Source organism: Mytilus galloprovincialis, chromosome 5 (genome assembly GCF_965363235.1).
Source record: "Mytilus galloprovincialis chromosome 5, xbMytGall1.hap1.1, whole genome shotgun sequence".
In the NCBI taxonomy this organism is placed as follows: Eukaryota; Metazoa; Mollusca; class Bivalvia; order Mytilida; family Mytilidae; genus Mytilus; species Mytilus galloprovincialis.
Window position 1 is genome coordinate 22,520,153 of NC_134842.1, and position 12,319 is coordinate 22,532,471.

A 12,319-nucleotide genomic window follows, 5' to 3' on the forward strand; every position below is an offset into this window, starting at 1 on the left:
GGAGTTATTGCCCTTTATAGTCAATTTTTAACCATTTTTCGTAAATCTTAGTAATGTTTTACAAAAATCTTCTCCTCTGAAACTACTGGGCCAAGTTAATTATAGATAGAGATAATTGTAAGCAGCTAGAATATTCAGTAAATTAAGATGTACAAACACATCACCATCACCAAAACACAATTTTGTCATGAATCAATCTGCGTCCTTTGTTTAATATTCACATAGACCAAGGTGAGCGACACAGGCTCTTTAGAGCCTCTAGTTTCATTTCAGTAGAACAAGTAAAATTTTGATAAAATCATGCATCATGATTTTGAATTTAATTCCTTTTCATTAATCATATTGGTCTTAATTTATTGAAATTTCAGTCCCATGGAGGTGCTGGGTTATGTGACGACTATCCACTGGCTATGTTTTATAGCTGGGGTAGAATTCTAAGATTAGCAGACGGTCCAGATGAGGTCCATAGACGTACTATTGCCAGATTAGAATACATGAAATTTAACAGTTCTAAGCTTTGATCAGGTGCGTTAGTCTGCTTGATCTGTGGTGGATTTTAAATACTAATTTTTGACTAACAAATTTGCGTGTAGAGTTTTTTAGGTTTCTAGATTGATATGTATTATTTTTAGCTCACCTGGCCTAAAAGGCCAAGTGAGGTTTTCTCATCACTTGGCGTCCGGCGTCGTCCGGCGTCGTCGTTACAAAAATCTTCTCCTCTGAAACTACTGGGCCAAATTAAACCAAACTTGGCCACAATCATCATTGGGGTATCTAGTTTAAAAAATGTGTCCGGTGACCCGGCTTACCTTCCAAGATGGCCGCCATGGCTAAAAATAGAACATAGGGGTAAAAGGCAGTTTTTGGCTTATAACTCAAAAACCAAAGCATTTAGAGCAAATCTGACAGGGGTAGAATTGTTAAACAGGTGAAGATCTATCTGCCCTGAAATTTTCAGATGAATCGGATAACCCGTTGTTGGGTTGCTGCCCCTGAATTAATTTTAAGGATATTTTGCTGTTTTTGGTTATTATCTTGAATATTATTATAGATAGAGATAAACAGTTAACAGCAATAATGTTCAGCAAAGTAAGATTTACAAATAAGTCAACACGACTGAAATGGTCAGTTGACCCCTTTAGGAGTTATTGCCCTTTATAGTCAATTTTTAACCATTTTTCGTAAATCTTAGTAATCTTTTACAAAAATCTTCTCCTCTGAAACTACTTGGCCAAATTAATCCAAACTTGGCCACAATCATCTTTTGGGTTAGTAGTTTGAAAAATGTGTCCGGTGACCCGGCCATCCAATCAAGATGGCCGCTAAGGCTAAAATTAGAACATGGGGTAAAATGCAGTTTTTGGCTTATAACTCAAAAACCAAAGCATTTAGAGCAAATCTGACATGGGGTAAAATTGTTTATCAGGTCAATATTTATCTGCTCTGAAATATTTAGATGAATCGGACAACCCGTTGTTGGGTTGCTGACCCTGAATTGTTAGTTTTAAGGAAATTTTGCTGTTTTTGGTCATTATCTTGAATATTATTATTGATATAGATAAACTGTAAACAACAATAATGTTCAGCAAAGTAAGATTTACAAATAAGTCAACATGACCGAAATGGTCAATTGACCCCCTTAGGAGTTATTGTTCTTTATTGTCAATTTTTAACAATTTTCATAAAATTTGTAAATTTTTACTAACATTTTCCACTGAAACTAATGGGCCAAGTTCATTATAGATAGAGATAATTTTAAGCAGCAAGAATGTTCAGTAAAGTAAGATGTACAAACACATCACCATCACCAAAATACAATTTTGTCATGAATCCATCTGCTTCCTTTAATATTCACATAGACCGAGGTGAGCGACACAGGCTCTTTAGAGCCTCTAGTTTTTTTTAATCTTTTGTTTTCATTTTTTTATTACTGGTATTCTTTTTCTAAGGAATGAATACATAGAATGGGGGGAAATATATATTTATTATATACATATATAAAACTACCATTGAATTATGACAGCTTTATAGCTTCTCATCAAGGTAGCAAACCAATAGTTTCATACAATATTCATGCTGCCATCTTGAAGTGATTATGTACATTACGTACAATTTTCATTGGTTGCCCTATGATATTTGAAAGATTCTGTCGGATATAATGAGATATGTAATGAATTTTTGCTCTGGGCAAGTGAGACATATTAATGAAAAGGAAAAAATATAGAAGGGATTGCTAAAGAAGTTAGTGAAAGACATTTGTTTATGAATTTGTAATGAGTGTTATATCCTATTTATTAATCTACACATCCTTCCATCAATCACATACGTATTTGTTACTTATGTTATATTACCTTATAATTATGTTAGTTATTTATATATACATACAACCTTCACCCCTTCTTTCCAAGTTTAAAAAAAAGAATTTTCCTAAATGTTGTGTAGATGCAGTAAAATGCGTCCTTTAAGGGCCTTAAATGTGATGTTTTTTCTCTGTTTTATCTTACCTCACACTGAAGATATGTGTAAGCTATTGCCATCATTTATTGTGGATTCATTTAATTTCATGGATACCAATTTTCGTGGATTGAAGAAAACTGACACTTTCATGAATATTTAATTTTATGTTTTTGCCAAAGTCTTTTATTTAAAATACAAGGCAATAGAAAATTTACAATTCGTTGAACATTTAAATTTGTAGTTCCCACAAAATCTATGAAGATTGGTATCTAATGAATATTAATGAATCCACATTGGTGTCTGTTATAAGTCCCAATATTCCTTTGGGTATTTGATTTTCAAAAAACTATGGCTGCTGTAACATGGAAATTAGATCTAAAAGATAACTCAATCTTCTAGCTATTATAGAAAAAACTGCCCCTAGAGTATATGATACACCCTTATTGTGCATGTTGAAATTGTATTCTTAGAGGTAAAACTATTGTGTCAATGATAACTGTTAAAAGTCCAATAACTCTGGAATGACGGACATGTCAATCTTGAAAGGATCCCATTTACCAAATAAAGTACCTGTAATCCTGTAACTCAACATAATAAGTGAGAATTTGCATAAAAAATATATATATAGAATGAACTATGCAACTTAAACCGAAGCTTTTTCATGATCAAGAAATAACATCTGAAAATAGATTTAGTATTTCTTTTTTGTATCTTGCTGATACCTTGACCTAGCGTTGGTGGTCCACATGAAGAATAAAATCCAAAAAAATTAAATATCCAAGAAGATATTTATTTTCATTAATCCGTAAAATTTATCACCTATAAAAATAATAACAAATTCTTGGTATTGGTTCACGGGTTATTACATTTAATCAAAGATTTGGATAGTAATTGATTAAATGATTGGTTTTTTTTCTAAGGTAAAATGACATTTGAATTGAAATATAAAATTGAGAATGGAAATGGGGAATGTGTCAAAGAGACAACAACCCGCATATGCATGGTTTTTTTTCAGGAATATAGGAAAAAACTTGAATTTGAATTTCTATTATGGAATTTATTCTAAAGAGGTCTATTTTTATATTTTCAGGCTCACGGAGGAGCGGGAGTGTCAGGAGACTTTCCATTAGCTGGTGTTTTTGCGGGTGTAAGAACACTCCGAATTGCTGACGGCCCTGACGAAGTTCATCGTAGGTCTTTAGCCAGAATGGAATATTTTAGATTCAATCAAGCTAAACTGTGATCTCTTTATACAGACTGTAAATTTTGCAACTTGCCACAAATTGCTGCAAGTATGCAAATGATGTTATAAACTATTGTTTGTGGTTGTCTTCCAACATAAAATATGAGTATTTTTCAATTGTTTATTCTGGCGAAAAAAGAATGATGTTGTAAAATCCTCATAAAATATAATAATTCACTACACAGTTTTGCCATAGCTGTAAATATAACATGTAAAACTTTAAAAAGAAGTAAGTCATTAAGTATAGGCCAGGGTTATTGCAGGGAAATCGGTGAATATTGCCCAGACTAGATTTTTATATTGCAAAAGCTTGTGAATGCAATATATCTTGCAAGAGGGAATTATTCATCAATATCTTTGCAATAGTTAATGCAATTAACATAAAATATAATTTTCTTTTGTAAAATTTATATCGTAGATTTTTATAGATAGGCTGATATTTATATAGATTATCATTGGCCATCTGAATAAGATTGATTTTTTCACTTGAGCCGGTACATCGAAACTGAGAAAAGCAATCAAGTTGAGATGACCAATGATAATCTATTTATCACTATTTTAACTATTATGGCATAGTAAATTTCATTGACAAACGGCCCTTAGTTTCTAGCCATAATTTTTCATATCACTCTACTGTACTAAAATGAAATAATCAGTCAGTAAGATCAAAGGATAATTTTGTAAAATAGCGATATATAAATATATATATATATATTATATAATATTCAAGAGTAAACTACTACTATGAAGCAAGTTTGTTTCTGAAATAAGCTGCTGAGAAGTTTGTTGTTATTATTTTGTTTTACAGATGTAAATATAATAGTCGTGTATGCTAGTTGATAAACTGTTATACAGTTTTAAAATCATGTCTCTATTCAGGGCCTAGTATTGAAAATATGCTTTATAGAACTCTTTATACTTGCATGTATATAAGTAATAAATGTTGAGGATGTTTAATAACAAATGCATGCAGTCATGTTTAAATAAAAAGAGATATTGAGAATGCACTGAGCCAGCAACCCAAAGATACAAAAATAAAATATCATCTAGAAATCAACACCCTGAACTCCCACAAGAGACATGCATGCCATTATTTGCATATGATTCAATTCTGTATAAAGGAAAGAATTTCTTTAGATTTATTTCAGTGATGAAATATTTATACCTCTTTTCACTCATTGAAATGTAACCTGTGAATTGTAAAATATTCAAGATAGTTTATTTAGTCTCCAGAAAGGGTCAAAATCTTTGGTAGAAAAATTGGAGTTGATTAGTGTACACACAGTAAGAAGTTAAAAAGACTTCTGATATAGTATTTTAGTGCAGATCATGTTGACGTTATGAACCAATACATGTGTTGTAAACGCTTATTGTTATATTTATATATTAATTTTTATTGATTATATTTTTTGAAATAAAAATGATTGATTTAAATGTCTGATTCCACTTATTTTTGTCGAGCCTGCAACTTTTGTTGCAGAAAGCTCGACATAGGGATAGTGATCCGGCGGCGGCGGCGGCGGCTACGGCGTTAGCTAACTTTTTAAAAGCTTTATATTTTAGAGGGTGGAAGACCTGGATGCTTCATACTTTGTATATAGATGCCTCATGTTACGAAGTTTCCGTCAGTCACATGTCAAATGTCCTTGACCTCATTTTCATGGTTCAGTGACCACTTGAAAAAAAAGTTCAGATTTTTTGTAATGTTGAATTCTCTCTTATCATAAGTAATAGGATAATTATATTTGGTATATGCGTACCTTGCAAGGTCCTCATGCCCGTCAGACAGTTTTCACTTGACCTCGACCTCATTTCATGGATCAGTGAACAAGGTTAAGTTTTGGTGGTCAAGTCCATATCTCAGACACTATAAGCAATAGGTCTAGTATATTCGGTGTATGGAAGGACTGTAAGGTGTACATGTCCAACTGGCAGGTGTCATCTGACCTTGACCTCATTTTCATGGTTCAGTGGTTATAGTTAAGTTTTTGTGTTTTGGTCTGTTTTTCTCATACTTTATGCAATAGATCTACTATATTTGTTGTATGGAATGATTGTAAGATGTACATGTCTAGCGGGCAGATGTCATCTGACCTTGAGCTCATTTTCATGGTTGAGTGGTCAAAGTTAAGTTTTTAGTTTTGGTCACTTTATCTAATACTATATGCCATAGGTCAACTATATTTGGTGTATGGAAATATTTTATGATCTATATGTCAGTTCCGCAGGTTTTATTTGACCTCGACCTCATTTTCACGGTTCATTGCTCAGTGTTAAGTTTTTGTGTTTTGGTCTATTTTTCTTAAACTATAAGTAATAGGTCAACTATATTTGTTGTATGGAAGCATTGTTAGCTGTACATGTCTGCCTGGCATGGTTCATCTGACCTTGACCTCATTTTCATGGTTCATTGTTCTTTGTTTAGTTATCTTGGTTAATGCTAAGTTTATGTGACAGTTTTTAATAAAGTTTTATACTTAGGACTATCAACATAATATCAATAATTAGTAAAGAAGGCGAGACATTTCAGCGTGTGCACTCTTGTTCTTATACTTTGTACATGTATAGACATATGATAATGTGACATAAGGATGCTATTTAATGCTTAAACGGAAATCAGCCTATTGTTCCCCTTTTCCAAAGAGTAAATCACATACAGGTTGTCCATTTGGCTTGAAAGTGCTTTTTCACACTTATGAATCTTGCAACGTTTATATGAAATTTTAATCAAAGGTTAAATTCTGTAATGTCCAACTATTGCTTAAGGAGTTACTCCCCTTGGAAATATCAATTTTATTAACAAGACTGCATATGTTGAAATGTCTCGCCTTCTTTACTAATCATTGATATTCTGTTGATAGTTCCAAATGTAAAGCTTTATTACAAGTTACATAAATTTAACATTAACCAAGAAAACTAAACATTGACCACTGAACTATGAAAATAAGGTCAAAGTCAGATGACACCTGCAAGCTACACATGTACACCTTACAATCATTCCATACACCAAATATAGTAGACCTATTGCAAACAGTATAAGAAAAACAGACCAAAACACAAAAACTTAAGTATAACCGCTTAACCATGAAAATGAGGTCAAGGTCAGATGACAGCTGCCAGTTGGACATGTTCACCTTAGAATCCCGTACACCGGATATACTAGACCTATTGCTTATAGTATCTGAGATATGGACTTGACCACCAAAACTCCTTGTTAACTGATCCATGAAATGAGGTTAGGGTCGGGTGGAAACTGTCTGACGGGCATGAAGACCTTGCAAGGTACGCACATACCAAATATAGTTATCCTATTACTTATAATAAGAGAGAATTTAACATTACAAAAAACTTTAACTTTTTTTTCAAGTAATAACTGAACCATGAAAATGAGGTCAAAGACATTGGATATGGTGACTGATGGAAACTTTGTAACATGAGGCATCTATATACAAAGTATGAAGCATCCAGGTCTTCCACCTTCTAAAATATAAAGCTTTTAAGAAGTTAGCTGAAGCTGCCGCCGCCTGATCACTATCCCTATGTCAACTTTCTGCGAAATAAGTTGCAGGCTCGACAAAAATCTAGCACTCATTTCCAACAGAATTTTAATGAATTTAATTATTCATCTCTAAAGCCTAAATTTCTTGTCAGCTTTTTATGAAATTTACTTGAAAGGTTTATATCAGTTGTGTCAGAGAAAATTCAAAAATGATTGCCTAAGCTGAGATGTGGTACCATGTACATGTTTAAAATAAAAAGCAGGGAATAAATACCTCATTTGCATGATACTTAGAAAGGATGACAGGAATTTGAAAAAAAGACTGTACATGAGACAAAAATTCCATTCATGTGTACAAAATACTGTGGAGTCATTATTATTCTTTGAATACCAATTTTCCTGGATTTCAGGTGAACCACGAATACAAATGTTCCACGAACTGAAAATTTTCTGTAGGTTTGAATGTAGACTTTGGCAAAACCATGAAATCAAATATACAAGAAAAAGACAGGTATTTCTCAATCCATGAAATTTAAGGAATCCACAGTAGTCATGTATTAGGAATATCTTTTATTCGACTTCCATATCCATGACAATGAGATCAAGGTCAGATAAATCCCATCAGATATATAAGCATGTATACCTGTTGACCTATTGCTTACAGTAATTGAAAACGGACCAAAATAAGAAAATTTAACATTGACGATGAACCCTGCAATCCAGGTCTAGGGTCAGATTATACCCGTCAGACAGACATGAACACCTTACAATCACTACATACACTACATATGATTGACCTAAGGATTATACATGTAGTACATCAAAAATCAAAATCTTAACATTGACCAATGACAATAAAAATGAGGTAATGGTCAGACAATACCTGCTAGACAGACATGTACACCTTGCAATCATACAGTGATGATACTATACAACATACAGTCGACTAAGTGCTTATATTATCTGAGAAATACACCTAATGGTCCGAGACCACAATTATTTCGTAGTGCATTTCTTTTAGAACATAAATGAAAATTTAAAAAAATCCCACCTGCGCTTTCTCAAAGAAACATTTACAGTGTGTTGTACTACTTTTGGGACAAATTATATCAAAATTATAGAAAACTTCATCGGTTCTAACTCAAAATATGGACAATTTTATGTTTAGGGCATCTTGAAATCTTTTGACAGCTTCCGAAGTGCTAATTTCTAACCTTTTTCAGCTGGACCAAATCACTACTTTCCTTTAAAATTCTGGACCCAAATTTTTTTTAGTGTAATTTCACCCCCCTGCATTAAACATGAAAAAATAAATTTGGAAGGGGTATAAAAATTAATGGCAAGTAACCCACTGTCAACACTAGGGACTATATTTGTGAACAACGAAAATCAAGGGACGACAATTGTGGTCTCAGACCTAATCATGGTACTTTAATCTTTATAACTGATCCATAAAATGAGGTCATGGTAAGGTGAAATCTGTCTGAAGTTGCAAGGAATCAATATTCGAAAAAAAGATATCCTATTACGGTATACATATCAAAGTGAGATTGACGAAAAACTATAATTCTCTTTAAAGCACTTTGAACCATGAAAAAGAGATTAAGGAAAATGTACATAAGACAGACGGACACTTCATAACATAAGCTTTCTGCTTAAGGTAGATAAGGTGTCTTCCTCCATCTTGGATTTTGAAATACTAGAAAACAAGGTCTAGATCTTTGATGAAATGTGCAAATTTTTATAGTAGTAGGTAATTCATGTGTACGAATTTTCATTATAATATAGAAAATGCCATGTTTGATCATATTTATGATTGTATTTTACAAAAATAAGAATTCTTTTGTTTGATTCATTTTTTTCCAACTTTGTCAAATAAGGGGAGGCAACTCAAATACAAGGGCAGATAATTCAGATAGTGTTACTTTTACAATAGAATGTGTTAGGAATTTACCCATTTTTACATGCAGCAAGAAAACGAGTCCGGTGACCCCATTTTTTCTTTTTCTTATCTGAAAGCATAATATTGAAGCTATCTTCTCATATTTTATCTCAAATTTCTATGGTGTGGTTTACGTTTTATCCCGGAAAAATGGGTTTTCCATGCATAATCTATACAAAATCTTGATAATTTTGAACAACCTGTAGCGTGAAAATAAGTCCGGTGACCCATTCTTTTTATTAATGTTTTTAAACAGGCAGGATATGAACTACATTTTGGCAAATTATTAAAAGATTCTATGGATTATAATTTAGACACCCCATCTACCTTAATTAAAAGGTATGAAGCATCTAGGTCTTTCTGAAATGTAAAGCGTTATAGTTTATGTTGCCGTAAAGTAATCTATATCTTGCATACTAGGAATTTGGTCGGGAGTCAGACAAAAATTATCTCCATTTAATATATCTTGTCATTCATAATTATGTGACACTCAGTCTCAAGTTTTCTAGTTATGTTTTGAATACTGTTGTTTAATTTTATGTGTTTCTGCCATGGCAATGTCGGTTAATTTTAGATTTACGAGGTAGAATATTGATTTGGTTTCTTCTACTACTTTTGTTAAATGATCAACATTCATTCACTTGAAGCATATTATGAACAATTTTTTTCCAACTTTTCTAGCCCAACAAAAAATATCTGTTGGCCATGGACCAGTGCAAGATAGCATAGGTTTGTACATGTATTTGTTGTCTGATCTCATTTTGTCACCAGCCTTCAAATCTTACACAAGTCTGGTCATAAAAACCTAACAGACATAAATAAAATAAATCAGTGAGCTGTATGAATATGTATTTTACAATTATATGCAGTCATAAATATACATAACAAATATACATCATTTAAAACAGAATTATTCTTAACAATTCATTGAATAAATTAGAAATTAAATAATTAAAACTTAAATTGTAGACGGATGTTTGAGTACAAATCTTCATCGAACAAGTAAAGTCAGTTAAGGTGACTCGGGCCTATTCAAAGTTTCTATCAGAAGTGCCGTATTTTTGGTTATTTTATTCTTTAAAGAAAATGAATCAAATTGGTCGAAAAAAAATAGGGGGTCACGGACCATTTAAGCTCAAAATTTTACTTTTACACAGGTATGTAAAAGGGACCATTTTTCAATGAAATGATAGGGAAAATAGAGATGTTGACATATTTTTATCGGAATATCAAAAAAACGTTCTATGACAATTGGTCCAAAACTGTAATATGAAAAGCTGGAATATAGCTTCAAAGAATGAGCCAATAAAAAACATAGGTCACCGATAAGGATAAAAAGATATTTTGCCTTAAAACCCAAATTTTGGCGGGAAAATGGTGAAAATGGGTGAAATGTCATTTTGACCCTTTAACAAATACGGATAATAACGGAAATATTCTATTAGTCACATAACTACAATGATTTAACATTTCTAATCAATCAAAATATTTTAAAAATTTAATCGAATTTACTACAAATACTTTTGTAATTCATGCGTGAAATTATGGGCTTGGACATTTTAATTCTTGTCAAAAACAGAAATCACTGTAACCTCTTACAAATCTAAGAGATTTTTAAAACAATAGAAACGTAATAACTTCATTAAAAAAAATCATTCATAATTTAAGGCACAAGTAAATCACTGTTGGATTTATGGTGTTTTTAAAGATTATTGTACCATGTATGCTTCACAGTAAATCATATTTCCTACTTTTTATACAATATAAACATGATTATTTCACTTCAGAAAACACCATTTTCAGTTTGTTACTATGTACTGCCTAATAATACTTCTTAACCATGACAAGTAAGTTGTATGGCTTACTTTTGGCTGAACATTTTTTTACATAATATAACAATGTGTATGAAACATTATTTATTTGAACCCTGCAAAGAGAGGATTCAAGATAAAGTTATCTTATGTAGATTGCTATAGTTACTATGGTAACCAAAAAAGTCTTCACTATCACAATTTAATGGCACTTGTATCCACCAATGAACAAACTAGCCATGCCTGAAAATAAACATTATAAAATGTAGTGTTCATTCAAAATTAATTTGTTTATATGTTTATAGCTATTAGTTTTTTAGAAAGATTAGAACTTGTTCTAAATCTTTACTTAGGCACTGGCCTCCCTAACAACATGACAGGTTAGCTTATATTACTAAATGTATTCACATTGAAATATAGTTCTATAGTAATTATATTAGATGTTTGATATATATAAGGATGATAGATTTATTTATTGCCTATTTCTTTTGATCTACATTACATAAAGTGATTCTGTTAATTATGTCTGGAAGATAAATGATTAATGGATTAACAAGATCTTTCAAAAAAAAAATGAAATATGAATATAAATATGAATATTAAAAGGTATTCAAGTAAGGCCTATAATTTACTTAATAAATTTCCAATAATCATCTGTTTTCAACTTACAAAATTCCCCAAAACAACATTTTTAGATTATATTTGTTGACACTGTAAAGTTCTTAGCTGTTGGTCTAGATTTTATGTCTTACAAGAATAGTTGGTAACATTTACTTAGTAGAAGAATTTTTGATTTGCAATTTTTTGGTTTTTTGCAACATGTTCAGAACAGGCAACATTATTTGGATAAAATGTAGAGAGTCTTATAACAACAACACTTTAGGGACTGCTGCAGAAATTAATTCCGTACCATTTCGACTGGCTTCCCTTGGCCAGAGGTACTGCTTCCAATCGCGTCAGGAATGCTGTAAAATGTTTCGGTCGCCGAAAGTAAAGGACAAAGTATAAATATCACTAGTATGCTGCCATCAACCACAAGAAAAAAAATAGATAATAACGGACCATCTTAACCCAAAACGAGCCTTAAGGAGGAAGAGAACAGTGATAGGAAATTATTTCTCTCTAACAGAATTCATTTGAAATTAAATGCACCCGATTTCGTATTCTTCAAATTCAATCTGATGCTCCCGAAAATATGTTAATCAAACACACAACCCTCGAGATACAACCACTTTTACAGATTACGGGCCATTCCCGATAGTTTGATGAACGAACACATAGTTAAAATTCAACATAGACTAGTGATATTTATAATTTGTCCTTTACTTTCGGCGACCGAAACATTTTACAGCATTCCTGACGCGATT

At 32.0% G+C, this 12,319-nt stretch overlaps 2 protein-coding genes across 3 annotated transcripts in view; one reads left to right on the forward strand and one right to left on the reverse strand.

The window, feature by feature from the left end:
* Positions 1-5,134, forward strand: part of LOC143075408 (acyl-CoA dehydrogenase family member 10-like) — a 65,081-nt gene extending 59,947 nt beyond the window's left edge. The window contains exons 22-23 of one of the 2 annotated variants that reach the window (XM_076250803.1): positions 369-525; positions 3,548-5,134. In XM_076250803.1, the coding sequence (XP_076106918.1) occupies positions 369-521 (153 nt within the window). In that variant the 3' untranslated portion in view covers positions 522-525; positions 3,548-5,134. The remainder of the gene's footprint in view (positions 1-368; positions 526-3,547) is intronic. The other variant, XM_076250804.1, reaches the window with a different exon arrangement.
* A 5,556-nt stretch (positions 5,135-10,690) lies between these two features.
* The window catches only part of LOC143075417 (uncharacterized), an 85,789-nt gene continuing 84,160 nt past the window's right edge, over positions 10,691-12,319 (reverse strand). The window contains exon 37 of the mRNA XM_076250813.1: positions 10,691-11,195. Coding sequence (XP_076106928.1) covers positions 11,148-11,195 — 48 coding nt within the window. The 3' untranslated portion in view covers positions 10,691-11,147. The remainder of the gene's footprint in view (positions 11,196-12,319) is intronic.